The following is a 19,063-nucleotide window of genomic DNA, read 5'->3' as shown; positions in this document are numbered from 1 at the left end:
TCCATTATTTAAATTTTTCAGCAATTTTAAATTATTTTAATTTTTCAGCAATTTTAAATTATTTTAATTTTTCAGCAATTTTAAATTATTTTAATTTTTCAGCAATTTTAAATTATTTTAATTTTTCAGCAATTTTAAATTATTTTAATTTAGTCTGTTTTCCGATAGATAGATAGATAGATAGATAGATAGATAGATAGATAGATAGATAGATAGATAGATAGATAGATAGATAGATAGATAGATAGATAGATAGATAGATAGATAGAAACAGAAATTTAAATGCAAATATTATTCATAGTGTGTTATGGGTCAGAGGTCAGCGCTTCTAACAAATCCTGATTCTTCATGGATCGGCCGCTAGTGAATGTGATCCAATGGGAAAATCCTGTCTGGTCCCTCAGTGTCCAATGAGCTGAGATCAGGGGAGGGTCCGAGTGTTAGCCAGACAGAAAGACTTCAGCAAACTCCTCCAAACACGATCCTTCTGGATACAAAGATGTTTCCCGTGTTTGCTGTGGAATTCAGCGCGAATTAACGCCAGTCTGGATATTTCTCGTTGTGGAGTTATGGATTTATGAAGACAGCGCGAGCTTGCAGTGTGATCTGATATATGAGGTAAGACGACGTGCAAGTTTTAGCCTAAAGTTTTACTTCAACAAATGATGATGTTATAAAGGCGAAATACTCAGATGCGTTCAATGACATTCCCGCATGCATAGAAATAGACTAGATATATCGAAACTACCTGTAGAAAGAAAAATGCGCAGTTTAAGATAATAAACGTTCATTTAAAGTTAATATTAAATGTGTGGTAGTTCATAAATTAGAGCGTTTTCCTCAAAAGACACGTGCATTACAAAGTCGGAAGAGAAATGAACGTGAATCTGCTGTTTTCCAGGAATATTATGCGCATCTGATGGATGGATTGATGGAAGGAACTTCCTAATGAAGAGATTCTGGGCCCGAGTGGATTTCATGTGTGTAAATTAAGACTCACTGCGGATTAGACAAACTAATCATAATCATGAAGGTGTGTTTGTCTCAGGTCTGCGTGTAAAACATCTAAGGAACAGCAGGAAAGAGTTTGGGAATTGGGAATGGCAGGAACGCTTTCAGGACGCTTCTGAACCCTTCCTATGCGGGTAACCGTGCTGAGATCTTGAGTTTGATGTGAGATCTTGAGTTTAATCTGAGATCTTGATCTGATCTGCTGTCAGTCACCGGGAATATGAAGGAGAAGTCGAAGAACGCGGCGCGCACCCGTCGAGAGAAGGAGAACAGCGAGTTTTATGAGCTCGCCAAACTCTTGCCTCTGCCCTCGGCCATCACCTCTCAGCTGGACAAAGCCTCCATCATCAGACTGACCACCAGCTACCTGAAGATGAGGATAGTGTTCCCTGAAGGTATGGAAGACCGTTCGTGTGTGTGAGTGTGTGTGGAGTGTGTGTGTTTCACCAATGGAGTCGCTTTTGGACGGCGTCTTCTGCGGGAAGCCTAACGAAATCTTTCATTTTAGAAAGTTTAACAGCATTAGGCCTTTTGGTGTTCTTGTCAGCTATAATAATACGAATAATATAGGCCTATTGTTATTATTATTAATGTGGTGTTACTAAAAAATATGAACCGCTCCTATGGATAGTTCAGAGAGTGGACAAACCAACTGTTGGGTTTAAAAATTGGAGAGAAAAAAATTAAACCGACCGTTGGTTTTAAAAATGTAATTTAAACATTTAAATCAACGTTGGGTTTGTCCATATTTGACCCAAACATTGGTTGAAACAACCCAGCATTTTTTAGTGTATCGTTATTTATTTAACTAAATTATTGCTTTGTTTTCATAGTCTTTTGATCATGTTTTTGCTACATATGTAATGTAAAGGCCTTAAAGGACAGCATCGTTTTACAGTAGGATCTCATGCACATCATTTTCAGAAAATATAGGACCTTCCGAAATCATCATCAAACATACCAAAAACGTAGCCTAATAAAATATAATAGCAATTAAAACGTTTTAAATAAGACGACTTTATAGGAGGCCTGTTCGTTTTTAAAAACGCGAACGCGGAGTGAAAGCATGAAGGTAGGCTAGTTGCGGCCTGCCACATCGCTGCATTTCTATTCGTTTTATTTATAGGCCTAATCTGTAAACAATAAATAAAAAAAATCTATCTTGAATTCTATTAAAGCAAAAAGGGGTTTCGTGACTTTTATTAAAGCAAGATTGATTTTAGTTGAATGTAAGTGTAGTTCCGACACTCGCACACAGACTCAGACATCATGATATTTCTGATTATTATAGCGTTATTATTTTCCAGTTTCTGTTCGGCGTGACTGAAGACGATCAGCGCCAATTATCATCGTCCGATCAACACCTGGCTGGACATGAGGACACGAAACTAATATTATCGACATTTTTATTATTATTGTCGTTATTAGGCTATTATTATTATTATTAAGAATAAAAAATGTAAAAGGCCATAGTGGTTTGTGGATATGCCACCACTCAGCGCGGTTGATAAACATTGACATTTCATCAGTAAGAGGCGAAAATTATGAGTAACATCAAGAGAAAAGACGAGTTTAAACAGTGACATTAAATACATCAACAGCATGACTCCTGCTTTGCCATGCGCGCGCTTATTTATCTCTTAAATGTGTGTGATGGCATGCCTATTATTGGCTTGAATATCATTTTGAAGAAAGAGAAATATATCGTGTTTATTATACATTATAGGTCTATTATATATTTCTGTAAATAATATAATAAATGTGATTAAAATGTTTGAAACAGAAACGAAGCGGCTGCTTGATTCTCTGAAACGGATAAAGAGAATCAGGAGTGAAGTTGCTGATGTGTTTATTCATGTGAATTACGTGTTTATTCGGCTCGCGGTGTAACAGGTTATAAGCATATGGTAAAACTACGCATTCCCTCTCTCTCTCTCTCTCTGGCTATAGGATGCACAGGCTCCTCCGGCATGTGCTGGAATCATTACACTGAAATAAATGTTTTAATGTGAATGAAACTCGCGCGGGTTAAAGGTCAGTGAGGTCAGAGTAAAGACAGCTCGAGGAAATGAGACAGTAAAGTTTTATTAGAAAATGAAGGAAGGTGAAGGTGGTTTTATGGTGGTTATTTATTGCTCGGCTGTGAAGAGAATAATTCTGACGGACACTGCTGTCAAATAATCCGCGAATATTCCACCAGTCTAATAAATTCACTTTACGCAACAGGCCTTGTTTTCCGTTTATTCATCTGGTTGGTGCCTTTTTATCCCCGTGGTTTTCGCTCGTATTTTTATTTTTTATCAACGATTTCTCTTGGATGTAAATCCGTTTTACGGTCATTCGAGAATCAAAAATGGCAAAAGCTTATATAACGATCATTTATAGGCCTACTATTAGAGAATAAAAATTGGCATAATTAATAAAAGACATTTCGGGCCTGTGAGAATAAATGTTCTCAGGAGCGCCTGAAGAAACGGGTTCAGCGCTTTTCCAGTAGAAACAGAAGAAGTGCTTTAAAATGACTTCAGTTTTCTTTGGAGTCCGAAACATTTCTGCTGGAGAAAATATTATTTCGTGTGTCTCTTATTGCTGATGTATAAAGTTCATAATGTGATGAGCTCACGGATGTTCAGATGCAGTCCCTGCGAATAATCATTCTCTTTACACTAAAAATGCAGTTTTTTTTAACCCATGTTTGGGTCACATATGGACCTTTTTTTTTCTTTCTTTTTTTTAAACCCAACGGTTGGTTTTAATTCCTTACATTTTAAACCAAACAGTAGATTTTATTTTTTTACATTTTTAAAACCAACGGTTGTTTTACATTTTTAAACCCAACTATTGTTTATATTATCTTACATTTTTAAACCCAGCGGTTGTTTTAAATTTTGTAAATTTTTAAACTAAATAATGGTTGGGTTTGTCCATATTTGTGTCCAAATTTGGATCCATCGGGATGCGTTCACGCGCATGCGAGTCTTTGACGGCGGTTAAATCGCGCCCAATTACATGTTTTGAGAGCAATTATGATTGTTTCGACAGTTGTATTATTATGGTTATTATTAATATAATTATTTTGTTATTTAATAAACTTAAATATAACATAAACTGTATTTAGAAAGCTCAGTCAGTCTCAGTCGGTCTTGATTTCTAGCTATCAGTGTAGCTATCATAATATTAAAATAGGCTATTTATTTATTTATTTATTTTAAAGCAGCAAGATAGTTTTTGTGTCTGTATATTTCCTGCCAGTCTGATTAAAAAAAACCCGCCTTTAAACACGTTTCCACAAAAAAAAAAAAAAAGAAAGAAAAAAAATCTAAAGTGTATTTTGTGTGAGAATATGGTTGTTTTCAGTCAGCTATTTGAGGAGCAGATCGAGCGATTGTTTCTGCTGGATAAACGCGGACTCCATGTTTGTTTAATATTAAAGTGGAATCAGAGCTTTTGCTTTGATCTGATGTTTGTTTTCGTGTGATTTGCATTTCAATAAGGATTGTGTGTGTCAGACTGTTTGCTTTATCGAGTTTCACCGCCTCCATAAATACTCCTCATTTACATTCAGCGTGTTTACAGTCAATTCAGCGTTAAAATATTGACTAACTGATCGTCAGATGACGATAGATTATTATTTTTGCTGCTGTTATTTTTTTGTGCTGTTGCTGTTGTAGAATTGTATTAGTCTATTATTTTTCCATCACGAATGCACATTAGAGGCATTTTATTTGTACTCTAATATTATTTTTAAGTCGGCTCTTTTCAGTCGCATGTATGATTTTCTCTATTTTTATTTGTAATAAACGGATGTGTTTTTAGGTCTCGGGGAATCTTGGGGTCACGTGAGTCGCAGTTCTCTGGATAATGTGGGCCGAGAGTTAGGATCTCATCTGCTTCAGGTAGAGAACACACACTCTCGCATTACACACACATCATATATTATTATATGTAATGATTAAAATGTTATTATAGGCTATAATTCTGATATCAAATTATGAAACTGCTCTATTGGACTTGTGTCAGTTCGGGTCGCATTGCTTGTGGACGTCTAGATGTCAAGATTTGAATTTGTTACTTACATTTTTGTAGGTAGAGCTATGATATTTCATAATTTCCTAAAATGATTTAAATTATTTTTTATAAATTCTTCCTGTGTCTATTTATATGTTTTACTTATTGCTACAAATTGAACATAAAAGCTCTATTTGAAAAATGATTCAAATGTTAAATGTATTACATCTTGTCAATTAATGAATCTAATGAATTAATGCAAATAAACGCATTAATAAATTGTCCTTTAAATTATATTCGGTTACACTTTATTTTAAGGTGTCTGTGTTACAATGTAATTATATAATTTAATACTGAGTAATAATACATAACTACATGTTCTTACTATGTGGCTGTTTGGTTTAGGGTTAGTTGCATGTAATTAAGCACCATTTATAGTAATTACTATAGTAATGTAACTAGAATAAAGTGTTGCCCTATTTTCCTCAGACTTTGGATGGCTTCATTTTTGTGGTGGCTCCTGATGGAAAAATCATGTACATTTCAGAGACGGCATCGGTGCACTTAGGGCTGTCACAGGTAACGTGCATGTTCCAGTGTTTGCTGTGTTTAGATTGGGTCTAGAGCTCACTGTGTCTCTGTCCGCTTTGACTGCAATGACAGAAGCTCATTTTAACAGGTAGAGCTGACGGGGAACAGTATTTATGAGTACATCCACCCGGCAGACCACGACGAGATGACCGCAGTGCTGACCGCACACCAGCCGTATCATTCACACTTCGTCCACGGTGAGACACACACTCGCGCTCTTCTGTTCATCTCCATCTGTTAGCGCACTCATTCACCTTCTGCTTCTGACTGTTCTTTTTCTAGAATATGAAATGGAACGATCTTTCTTTCTGAGAATGAAATGCGTCCTCGCTAAAAGAAACGCAGGCTTGACGTGTGGCGGATACAAGGTGGGCCGTTGTCATTTATTATTTATGTGTGCTGTTGTACAAAACTGCATAAAAGTATAGGTAACACTTTACAATAAGGTTCATTAGTTAACATTAATGTATGAACTAACAATGAGCAATACATTTTTTACATCATTTATTAATCTTTATTAATATTAGTTAATAAAAATTCAGCTGTTCATTGTTTGTTCATGTTAGTTCACAGCGCATTAACTAATGTTAACAAATACAACCTTTGATTTTAATCATGTATTAGTAAATGTTGAAATTAATATCAACTATGAATAAATGCTGAAGAATTATTGTTCATTCTTAAGTTCATGTTAACAGGTGATGAACCTTATTGTGAAGTGTTACCAGATATTAGGCTTCTTCTTTTATAGTGTACACTATTAGAAGAAAAGGTTCTCTATAAGATATTAAACACTTCATATATAGAACATTAGAGGTTCCCATCATGGGATAATTTTATGGATATAACTTGAATTAATTTTAATTACATTTTATGAATGAAAAATCTCATAAACATGCTTTATCACTTTAAAAACCTGAAATAACCAATTAAACAAAGTATCATGCAATCATTTTAGAATTTTTTTTCCTTATATAGAACCTTTTTGGCATAAAGGAGAGTTCTATACATAACCTTATAGTGATGATGTTTAATATAGTGTGAGGAGCTCGTCATATTTGAAAACATTTGGCTTCATATCATTTATTAACAAACAAGTATTCATTACTTCAATGCGCTCATTGTTTCTGCATTAAATTATTACATTGTTTAAATTAATACATGTTTAGCTAACTAAATGTAAATGTACATTTCTGAAATACATAACTCAGACAGTTTCCTCTGATAACAGATCACTCTAAACTGTAATGTGGACTCAAAGCTGCTTTGGAATGATGTGTATTGTGAAAAGCGCTATACAAATAAATGTGAATTGAATTGAATTGAATATTTGAACAAGTCAGCAGTGCAATGTTCAGAACGTACTTGTGTATTCAGTGTTTTGGAGCTGTATCGATGCTTAAGTCGGTGTGTATCTGCTGTGTGTGTGTGTGTGTGTGTGTGTGTGTGCAGGTGATCCACTGCAGTGGGTATCTGAAGGTCCGTCAGTATAGTTTAGACATGTCTCCGTTCGACGGCTGCTATCAGAACGTGGGGCTCGTGGCCGTCGGTCACTCTCTCCCGCCCAGCGCCGTCACCGAGATCAAGCTCCACAGCAACATGTTCATGTTCAGAGCCAGCCTGGACATGAAGCTCATCTTCCTGGACTCCAGGTACAGTCAGAAACACACTCCTTTTATTGAGACTGGATAATATAGGCAATGAGGCCTGAGGATTTAATGCAAACTATTTCATTTATAACGCTTTAAAACGAGGTTCCTTAGTTAATGCATCAACTGACCCTGAGCAATACATGTGTTACAGTGTTTATTAATCTTTGTTGACATTATTTAATATAAATACAACTGTGTGTTGTTAGTTCTAACAAAAAGGTCATTTAAATAAATGGTCACACTTCAGTTTAGGGTCCAATTCTCACTATTAACTACCACTTTTTCCTCAATAAATATATAATTACTGCTTATTAATAGTTGGTAAGGTAGTTGTTAGGTTTAGGTACTGGGTGGATTAAGGGATGTTGAATATGATCATGCAGTATAAGACATTAATATGTGCTTTATAAGTGCTAATAAACAGCTAATATCTTAGTAATATGCATGCTAATGAGCAACTTGTTAAAAGTGAGAATTGGACCCTTAACTAAAGTGTTACCAATAATATTACCAGGTACAACTTTTGATTTTAATAAGGTACTTGTAAATGTTGAAATTAAAACAAAACTAAGATTTTAGTTCATGTCAACATTTGTAGTTAGCTTCTGTAACCTTATCGTAAATTGTTACCATTTAATTTCAAATTATATTCTAAGCATAACAATTTGAGTAAAACATTGAAATTTGAATTTTTAAACATGAATTTCAGAACATCTGGCATTTTAATGGAAGCAAGAAAACACTGTAAAAATGATTTTGGCGAAGACCACAATATGAGAACATGTTGCAAGAAAATACTGTTCCAGTCTTTCCCTTTTCTTTCAGTGTGTTACTTGCCATTTCTTTGTAATTATTTGTGAAAATTACAAGCAATTTCTAAGTGAACATTGTTGTAGTGCATTTGAGGAGATGACATGATGTCACTAAATTCCAGGATTAGTGAGCAAAAATAAGGGCATAATATTATTTTTAGTTTTGTTTTAAACATGGTCAGACTTTTGGATCCAACTGTGTTTATGTATGTATATGTATATCTATATGCATTATGGGAAATAGTTTTTTGGAAGCGGTGAAGCTCGTTGTCTGTGTTCGTGTGTAAATGCAGCTTTGTTTAAACACGTATTTGTTTCTCCATGCTCATACGCAGCTGTGTTTAGTGAGCCCCGTTTGCACGTTGGGTTTACGTTTAACCAGATTTGTCCGGTTCTCCTACGAGCCGGTGTGTGTGCACAGGTGTTTGTGCTCACGCCAACACTATTGTTATTCCGTTGTGTGTTTGTGTTGGTCAGGGTTGCGGAGCTCACTGGCTACGAGCCGCAAGACTTAATAGAGAAGACACTTTATCATCACGTCCACAGCTGTGACACTTTCCATCTCCGCTGCGCGCACCACTTGTGTGAGTTAGGTTTGTTTTTCCTCATTCCTTTACAGCATCTAAGAATAACAGCAGCTTTAGTGACGACTGGCGGTGCGAACACGTCTCTCGCCGTCACCTCCACGTCTTCAGTACAACTGTGCGCAGTAATTGATAATGGGAGATGAATATGATTTCCCTGCCTCAACATGCTGATTTGAGCGTGAACTTTCATTAAACATGCAATCTATTTGTAACTAAATTAGCGAGGCAGATTTCAAATGAGAATTTTTCTCATTTTAATGTTCAGTCCTTAAAAACACAATTTTCTATTATCCATTGTTTTATCTATTGCATTCCTGACTGCAGCACAACACCGCTTATTAAGAGACACAATATTTGACATTATTTGCTATAAATAGTTATTAGGCTGTGAGAGATGCGGCAGCTTATGGTTTAAACATGCAAATGAAAGCGGTAATTAGCTTTTACTGAATTAAAAGGTTGAAACGAAACACACGTAAGGCAAACAAAACAAAAATCACAATTTTGCTGATGGAAGTAAACAACAAATGCATGAATGTTTTTTTCACTTGTAAGATAGCGTGTGTGATGCTGTTCTTGCATTGATTGATTGTGTCTGTCTCTGTGCAGTGCTGGTTAAAGGACAGGTCACCACTAAATACTACCGGTTCCTGGCGAAGCAGGGCGGCTGGGTGTGGGTTCAGAGTTACGCTACGATCGTTCACAACAGCAGATCATCCAGACCACACTGCATCGTCAGCGTCAACTACGTCCTCACGTGAGTCACGACAGCTACAAAACTGCACCTGACGATTCGCATCGTCATTTTGCGACGTTAAATGAGATTTAAAGCTATGAAGCTTTTAGAGTGATTAAAAAGGACATGTATTTAGAATCGGTTTTCATAGTTAAAATAACACGTTGCATTTGTAACTGTAGTTTTGAGTAATTTAACATTCAGAATTAATGCATTTACTGCAGATCGATTTAGTCTATTCAGCTGAAGACTCCTGATGACAGTTTAATTGTAACATATTGTAAAATCTAAATATTTTAGCATCATTATTTCAGTCTTCAGTGTCACATGATCCTTCAGAAATCACTCTAATATGCTGATTTGATGCACAAGAAACATTAATGAATATCAATGTTTTTGCGTAAACTGATAAATTATAATTGAAAGTTCACAAGAACATTGTTTTCTTTTGCAACATTATAAATGTATGTACTGTCACAACAAAGATCAATTTAATGCATCTGTTCTGTATAAAACTATCAATTTCTTAAAAAAATAAAAGTATTCTGTCTTACTAACCCCAACCGTACTGTATATGCATGTGGAAGAATATTTTCAAATGATTTAATTTGTTTGCACTGTAACATACAATACCTAAATAAACATCATAAACATATCCTCAAATGTTCAATAATGCAATTCAAAACACATATACAGTGGCGGCCAAAACTGATGTCCAGCCCAGGAAAATTTACGACATCAGCCTTTATTCAAATATTATTACAAATGTGTTACAGAGTTTGTAAGCGTATTGCATAGCTGTGCTTGTAGACAGTCAATTGTTTTATTTCTGATAATAATGCAATCAAATTAGTGCCGACATCATTTTTGTCCAGGCTGTCATGCAAAGAAATTATGAACACATGTAAAAACAATCAAAAAAGAATCATGTTGTAGTCAATGTATGCTTTTTGTTTTTCTATGCATTTTTTGTTGTTGTTGCATAGTAAAATAAAAGTAAAATATGTCAGATAAATACAGTACCTTAACCAAGTTTAGTGTTTTGTTCCTCCTTTATATTTAAAATATTCAAAATATATTTTCCACATACTTTGATGGCTTAATCTTAATAACTGGTAGGGTCCTTAAAATCTAACATCCCCTCCAGACATCACTGTTGTCCAGTACTATACTTAATGACTAACATGCATGCAGTACATTAGGCAAAAGTGTAGCAAAGCCGTATCATTTTCTCAGTCTTCTGTCTACGAATAGCTCATCTCAGTGAGCTGCAACTATCAGTTGGTTCAACACAATCTCATTAAGGTTCAAATTGATGGTGTTTGCAGAAATCCAGTCGTGACAGTGACTGCGTGACTCTAAGCTTCCCTGATGCTCATCAGTCAGTTTAGGGGTGTCATTCCTGTTCTTGCTTTATATAATATGCCAGCTGCATGCACAGGAACTGCATGGGAGCCAGGGGTCGTGGATGATTTATTTGTCATGCATTCATACTGACAAACTCTGTGCATTACCACAATGAACTTTTCCACTGGAGCTCCCTGGAAAGAATGAGGTGGGATTGAGCAATGGAGCCATCGCTCACATACGGCTTTGAGCGAGGAGTGTGTGTGGAAGAGTGAAACGCCGCATTTGTGCGCACACGTCCAGAGAGCCCAATAGAAGTGATGCCAGCATCTGGAGCATCGACCCCCCCGCTCGTTCTGCCTCCTTTGCTATCTATCTGTTACAGATGTAAATGAATTGCATGCCAGAAGAACCTTCATTAAAACAGACTGGTTTTTAAATGCCAGTCTGCCGATAGCCTGTGAGCGTCAGACAGCTCTTCAGCCACAGCTATAAAGGAGAAGTGTTTATGAGGTTTAATTAATAGGCTGTAAAGATGATGAGTGTTTATAGCTCACAGCTTGCTAAGAGTGGTTTTTTTTGGTCATATTCTATGATTCAGTTTCCTTGGGAAGAATGATTTCCATAAAAGTGTGCATTGTAATGTAGACACCACGAGTGTGAGATGTGTTTACTGTTTAACCTCTCCACTTTCATTCAGAAATGCACAGCTAGTGTTTGGTGAGAAAAGGAAACGAGGTGGATGTGTCTAGCGTCTTATCATGGTGTTATCAGAGTCTACTCACACGGGCTGTGAGGTGTGAAATGAGATTGTGTGTGTGTGTGAGAATGGCGGCTCAGCTGAATGAGATTGTGTGAATGCGCTAAATCACTGACATCGGCCAACCTGTTGCATCACCTTAAAGGAGTAGTTCACTTCAGAATTAAAATTTCCTGATAATTAATTACTATAACTATACTAAAAAAGAGAATTACTCACCCCACGTCATCCAAGATGTTCATGTCTAGATAAGACTCTTATTCCTCAGCTGGGATCCTGTTGAGACTTAATAGAAGCTGCACTGAAACTCACATTTGGACCTTCAAACCATTGGTTCCCGTTTAAGTCCACTGATATGGAGAAAAATCCTGGAATGTTTTCCTCAAAAACCTTAATTTCTTTTCGACTGAAGAAAGAAAGACATGAACATCTTGGATGATGTGGGGCTGAATAAATTATCAGGAAATTCTTAAGTGAACTACTCCTTTAAAGGGTTTTGGTTTTTGCCTTCAGGCCTTGATCCCAGAAAAACTATTTTTACAGAGAGCGTACAACAATTTGCGTCAACTTCACATCAACGATCGAATGGATGTGTACATGCGTTTGTGTGGGTGTATGTGCTTTTTCCAAGATGTCGCCATCTGGGTGCAATCCCATTAGTCTGAGCCAGGAGGGAAGCTGGCGTCGGCGCCTGGATAGCATACGTTCTAGCCATTGTTTTCTGAAAGTTATACATCACTGGGAACAGAAATCCATACAGCACTTTACTGAGAAATCAATTCCCATTTCCTAGTTATGCCTTATGTGGTGATCCCTGTGTGGGTTTGATTTAGCCAGACATAGCTCTTAATCTCACTGTGTATTTGAACAGAGCCTCCAGCCCTCTGCCGTATGTTTGTAGGAGCCTTGTTCCAATCCTGCAGGAGAAACAATGCAATTCATTTTCTGTCCTTGAGTCTTCCTCACACACTGCTTCACAAATGAGCATGGAGCCTGAAAAATCTTTTTTTTAAAAGCCTGACCGTACATTTAGGTAGGAGTGGTAAACTGAAAAGGAGAAATGCACCAGGACACGGCTTCTTAAATCAGTTGCAGGGTTCGACGCTCAATGTTGTTGTCATTTCTCAACAGGGACACGGAGTACAAAGGACTACAGTTGTCTTTAGATCAGGTGACGTCCACCAAACCCTCGTTCACCTACAACAGCCCCTCCAACCCCGTCAGCGAGAACAGAAGAGTCGGCAAGAGCAGGGTCTCCCGTACCAAGACCAAAACGAGACTGTCTCCCTATTCACAGGTCAGTGTCACAGTAACACCTTCCAGTCGGCTGGTAATGGTATATTGGAAACTCTAGGAAGGTCTTCTGTTGCTGGGAAGACTTCGAATGTGATTTACGCAGCTAGGACATGTTCCTAAACATGTAACATTTCCATAAACCAATCATTGCCTTCTAATTTAAGGTGTTGGGTTAGTGCTAGGGTTATGCCCTGGAACAACATGCAATCATTGCACTATAATTTTAAGGGTAGGGTTGGGGGTAGATTTAGGATTGGATGCTAGGAATGTTGGATGTTGATCCAGGGACATGTTCTAAATGTGTAAATCACACTTGTGCACAGTTTTACCTTTGCCCTTAATGGTAAAGTTATTAGTTGCCCGTGTTTCCAAACCTTGTTCCTGGAGGCACACCACCCAATCAATCTATCACATTTATTTATATAGCACATTTAAAAACTCCTTTCAAAGTGCTTTACATATACCACGACCTAACAAATTCAGACAACCCCAACACTACACGACTCTTCCTAATCAAACACACCACTCATCAGCTCATTAGTAGAGATGCTAAGGGCCAGATTCACTAACAGCTCCAGCGCAAACCGACTTTTGGTGTTAAAAAAGTGATTTACTAGTGATACGCAGTGAAAAATTAGCGTTGAAAAGGCTTGGACAGGGTTATTTTTGCGGCTGATATTATTGCATATGCATTAGTTTCCCTTTCAGACGCAAAATGTATGGGAGGGGAGAATTTAAATGAATCATGCAATGTAATTTACTAAGGTTTGTGCTCGTCAATTTTATGGTTTTTGTGCCATTATTTACCTCCCAAAAAAAAGCATGTCTTAAACCAGATGTTAGTTTGCACCGCTCTTGGTGGATTGTGTTGGTCATTATGGAAATGATCCGGCTGCATCTGTGTTCTTTAATTTGTGCATCGTCTGTAAATCACTTACTGAGATTTCCACTCCCATCGGTGTGCTTTTATGGTATTGCGCTCTCACGCTAATTTGCCCTGTTTCGAAAATCTGGCCCAAAGACCAAATGTGTACTGTTGGGGAGCCTCCATGAACACAGTTAGAAACCACTGTATTAATGCATGTTCTTTTCTTGTGCAGTTTCCGGGTTTCCCCACGGATCGCTCGGAGTCAGATCAGGATAGCCCGTGGGGGGGGAGTCCTCTCACTGACTCTGCATCTCCTCAGCTTCTGGAGCAGTGCGAAGGCGTAGACTCCTCATGCGTGTACCGACAGTTCTCCGAGCCACGGCCGCTGTGCTACGGCCTCCCGCTGACCGACGACCACTCCTCCGGCGACCTCTACGGACACACTCACTCCGAGTCCTGCGACAGGGGGCGCTGTAAGGCCGGGCGATACTTCCTCGGAACCCCTCAGCCCGGGCGAGAGGCGTGGTGGGGTGCGGCCCGCTCTGTCCTCCCGCTACCCAAGCCCTCGTCCGAGAACGGGGATAGTTTTGATGCTGTGATGCCACACATTGCCTCTATCCATAGCCTGCAAGGTGCGTTTCTTTTTGTGGATCTATAGTTTGTAGGGGTGTAACAATATATCGTCACAATATTAGCAAATAGCCAAATAGCCGATTACGATGTATTTAGTTTAATTAAACACATGTAAGGGATGATTGTGTTGATGATTTACCTTGGATACTAGCGAGCGCAGAGTATTCGCGCATAGTGAGTGCAATCAGGGCGGCGAATTAATGGCAATCCACTGTCTCCTTAAAAAGAGTCAGAAAAGCAGCAGAAAGACGCTTTCATGTAACGCACATACAGTAAACTCAAGTGTCGTTTACTCAGCTGCACATATTAGCACCAAATTAACAAAAAACACTATATATTGCCCGCGTTCTGTTTTCTATCATGTAGCGTGCTCGATTGTGATGACATCAGATGAACACAAGTGTACCAGGGTTCGATAGAGTCAAGTTGAGTGTGAAACCAGACCAACATTGGCGCTCGGACTCGGACCGCAGCAAACGGTGTGAAAGCCCTGTAAAATAACGATTCCACTCTGGAACAATTGAAAGGGATCTTTCCCTCTTTTTTGTTACACTCAGCCAAAGAAAAAAAAGTGTTTGTTTTGGTTTGTTGAATCGTGTCTAATTCCACATGGTAACCCTGATTTCTTCCCCATGCAGTGAGGGGTCACTGGGATGAGGACAGCGTGGTCAGCTCACCTGATGGCGGCTCCGCGAGCGATTCAGGCGACCGCTACCGCACAAGTCCTCAAGAGCCCAGCAAGATTGAGACATTGATTCGAGCCACGCAGCAGATGATCAAAGAGGAGGAAAGTCGTCTGCAGCTGCGAAAGGCTCCTACAGAAATACCTTTGGAGGCTACAAACGGTCTGGCCAAGAGCCACGGCCCGTCATTTCACACTGACTTTCCCCAGTCAGGTTTGCAGGGAGTGGTGTGTCGGGGGCCGGCTCAGGGGATAAGCCCCGCCCCCAGCCCTGTTCCTCTGTCCCGGCTCAGCAGCCCCATCCCCGACAGACTGGGGAAAAGTAAAGACTTCATGCAAAATGAGCTTTCCTCATCCCAACAGCAGCCGCTGTCAACATGCGCTGTCTCTCCGACCCCCGCGCTCTACCCCTCACAAACCCGCCAGTACCTGGAGAAACACACGGCCTACTCGCTCACCAGCTACGCACTAGAACATCTGTATGACGCCGACAGCTTTCGAGGGTACTCCCTGGGGTGCTCGGGTTCCTCCCATTACGACATGGGCACTCATCTACGTATGCAGGCTGAGCAAACGCAGGGTCACAAAGGCACCTCGGTCATCATCACCAACGGCAGCTGATGCTTATCGAACCACTCAGCGCTTCACACTCTCACAAGCTAGCCTAGATTTACTTTTTTATTCTTTTTCTTAACTCTTTCCCCACCAGCATTTTCAACAACAAAAAAAGTTGCAACCGCCAGCATTTTTGATCATTTTCAATGCTATCTCGCAACCAATTGTGAGTATAAAGTGGCTAATTCGTACAAATTCTTACAACCTCACTCAACAATTTGTCAAAACCCCAGTGATGGGTGGGTTTAGGGGCGGAGTCAGAAGTTGGTCATTCGTACAAGTTCATATGAATTGGGCAACTCGTTAAATATGTACGATTTAGCAAAAATCTTACGAATTCATACGTGAGGTTGTATGAATTCATACGAATTAGCCACCTCGTAAAATACTTACGAAGTGCCGTGAGATTGGGTTGTTATTTTCATAAATATTTCATGGAATATTTTGTTGTATGAATATCTGAACATGCAATATATCAAAAGAAACAACAGACCCTCTGCTTTTAACCGACAAACCAGTTTTATTCTAGCTTTATCCATTCTTTTTTTATCAACACTTTTTTTCATAAAAAAAAAACATTTTGAACAAAAAGCTGCGAAAATCACATTTTCGTCAAAGACTAAATCCAGATCTGATTCAGAACAATGATCAAAACACAGATGGAGTAGATCGAGTCCATCAACACCCAAAGCTTCACAGTCCTAAAGCTCGTCCTGGATCGACATTTCATTCGGTAACATTAGGAAGTTTTGATTTATGTGCTGTTTAATGTTGATGATCGCGTTATTTTACATATGCATCTGCTTACATTTGATATGGCTTGTTTCTGCTTCTTCTTCGCCTGTGTTTTGATCAGGAGATTCAGTACTCTCTTTTAGAAGATGTGTAACAGCGCCCCCTACAGTATAACAGTGAATACACGGAAAGCTGGAAATTTCCGTCAGTGGTGGGGAAAGAGTTAATTGTTTACTAGTAAAGAATTAAACATCCTTAAAACAAACATTTACCTAAAAAGCTAAACTGCTTTAGATATGATCACTTCACTGAGAAGACATTTATAATTTACTGTCTTTTTTTCTTCAAATTTACTGAGGTTTATGCTTAAAAAGGAAAAATAAACACTTAATTAACAGAATAAGAAAACTGAAAACAAGTCTTATTATCTTATGCAATTTTGTATATGATAATAAACATCTTATTTTAAGGATGTTTAGATATTTTTGCTGGAAAACAAGATTAAGAACATTTGTTCAGTGTATTAATCTGTGAAAGCGACACTCGATTCATCTGTTCACAGCTGAAAAGGGTTTGTTTGTCAAATACTTTATATACCTGATTATCACATTTCTATCTTAACCACTATTATAAACTGTTAATTCTTGAATGAATGAGGAAGTAGAAGAATTAATGAAAATCAAGAAATTTCAAGACTTCGTAATAGCGGTTTCAAAAATCTAAACTGGAAAACAGTATTTAATTATTTAATTTACTGTTGGGTCACAGATACTTTGTGGTTTAAGCTACACTAAAAAATGTTTTGGGATTGTTTGTTTTTTGTTCATTTTTAATGCAACAGTTCTACATCCATGGCCTCAAATTCCATCCAGGTCATTTTCCCTCTATACTTGATGAGAGACAGCAGTAGCCTGATTTTAACAAGTAGCCTACATTTGTGGCATTGGAGAATATACATTTTAATATTTGCAAGAAAAGAAAAAAATTTAAGTAGCATGTTGATCAATAACTAGTTCTAATGCAAAATGCAGCATTAATTTATTATTGTTTCATAACTGTTTAAGGTTGCTGTAGAATTGAATCTTATAGCTCATGTGTACTGGGATATTATTATTATTATTATTTTAATTTTATTTGTTTGTATATGCATATGCTGTCCATCTGTGTTTGGACCCAATTCAGTCTTCTAAGTCACAGGCTGAAGATTCAATTTGAAACTTTTATTTATTTTTTTAAACAAAACAACAACAAAATCGGTTGAGCACATTATTGTATATTATTGACTTGAACAAATGAACCTTTTTTTTTGGTCCTCCTGCAAGCTTCTTAAATGTCAGCCTTTAAAATGAAAACTGAGATTATGCAATTATGAAACACTCAAATAACTGGAACAATAATAGAAATGAAGTGGCGACTCTAGCGCGGGTTGGATTAGTTTGTGAGTGATTGACAGTTGCTGCTGTTTGGTGATTTGAGGTTTACACTGGAGCTTTTCTGACAGACTCCAGCCTTTACCTCACTCCTTCATGTATTTATAAGAAACTGGCTGTTTTCTCAGAGTGAGAAAAAAATATTTATGATGTACATACTCAAAATGCACCCCCTCCCCCCCTCGCACACCAAATAAAATGATGCAAAATGGTACTGCAAAATGTATTTATTATGTGAATGAAAAAAAAAAAAAGTTGTTTTAAAATACGGTGTGTTTATTTATGATTTTCAGTATTGGCATCAAAATTAAATGCTGTTGATTTCTTTCATGCATCAGTGTTTCTGAACATATAATGACGATTTATATTAATGATATAATTTTTTTTCATACTGCTGCATAACTGTTTCGAAATTTATTTGCTTTTAATCTTGACATTGTTCATTCGGTGAGACCTTGAAGAACTCAGGTTAAAAATATCTTATGATAAATATATCCACACTAATTTGATCATTATTCATGTTTAATATGATATTTCATACTCACTTGAGAAATTAATAAACAATTGCAAAGATGTTCATTCATTGAAAGGCTGCATGGTTCTTATTTTTAAATGTTTGTTCATTTTATTTTGGATCATTTTATTTTGTCAGTTTATTTTTGTGTCAAGACTCTTCACTTGTTTTTATGATCAAAGAAATCATAAAAACAAACAGAACTTAATCTATTCACTAACATTTTACTTCATAAAGTCCAATGAACACTAAAGCTACAGAAAAATAAAACAATACTTGAATCTTAAAAAAAAACAATAATCTGGGCTAAATAGACTATATTAGACAGATATTTTTATAAATATTTCATATTTTTAACATCATTGGCTGTGAAATTGTCTTTACACTTTGCATATGCATAAATCCTTTTCTACAGATAATGAAGATCATGTCCTTCATAAAATAACTCTATGAAGCTGTGCTAATACGATAAATTGCAGACTTTATTTAATTTGCTCGATTCTTTTTTTTTAGCTCACAATTAGAAATAATTTGCACAAATGTATATTTCATCTGTAAGACCAGTAGGTAATTTCCCCGCTGTGTGTGTGGCCAGAAATCAACTCCTATGAAAAGACTCTTGAATTAGGTGGAACTAAACTCGTTGTTAATTCAAAAAGACAGAAGATACGTACAGTTACAGGCTACTTATATATGTGCGTGCATGGTGGTTGTTTTCGTTTTCGTGTTTCTGTCTCTGAATCCTGAAATGAGACTTGAACACACGTTGAGGAGTAGAAGCGTTGA

The 19,063-nt window shown here is 37.5% G+C and overlaps 1 protein-coding gene across 3 annotated transcripts; it reads left to right on the top strand.

The window, feature by feature from the left end:
* Positions 1-343: 343 nt before the first annotated feature.
* Positions 344-18,352, top strand: sim1a (SIM bHLH transcription factor 1a). 3 transcript variants are annotated; one of them, XM_082149142.1, is made up of 12 exons: positions 344-618; positions 902-1,406; positions 4,828-4,907; positions 5,509-5,598; positions 5,699-5,807; positions 5,893-5,978; positions 7,063-7,262; positions 8,552-8,667; positions 9,271-9,418; positions 12,636-12,801; positions 13,901-14,300; positions 14,940-18,352. In XM_082149142.1, exons 2-12 carry the CDS (start codon positions 1,232-1,234, stop codon positions 15,602-15,604), a joined length of 2,235 nt encoding a protein of 744 aa, XP_082005268.1. In that variant the 5' UTR covers positions 344-618; positions 902-1,231; the 3' UTR covers positions 15,605-18,352. The 3 variants fall into 3 exon arrangements, with proteins under 3 accessions (XP_082005268.1, XP_082005269.1, XP_082005270.1); XM_082149143.1 differs by having other exon boundaries at positions 346-618; positions 8,552-8,658; XM_082149144.1 differs by lacking the exons at positions 344-618; positions 902-1,406; positions 4,828-4,907 and having other exon boundaries at positions 5,511-5,598; positions 5,703-5,807.
* The last annotated feature ends 711 nt before the right edge of the window (positions 18,353-19,063 follow it).

This window comes from Leuciscus leuciscus (genome assembly GCF_965113295.1).
Source record: "Leuciscus leuciscus genome assembly, chromosome: 20".
NCBI lineage: Eukaryota > Metazoa > Chordata > Actinopteri > Cypriniformes > Leuciscidae > Leuciscus > Leuciscus leuciscus.
This window is presented reverse-complemented; position numbering and strand designations above follow the sequence as displayed.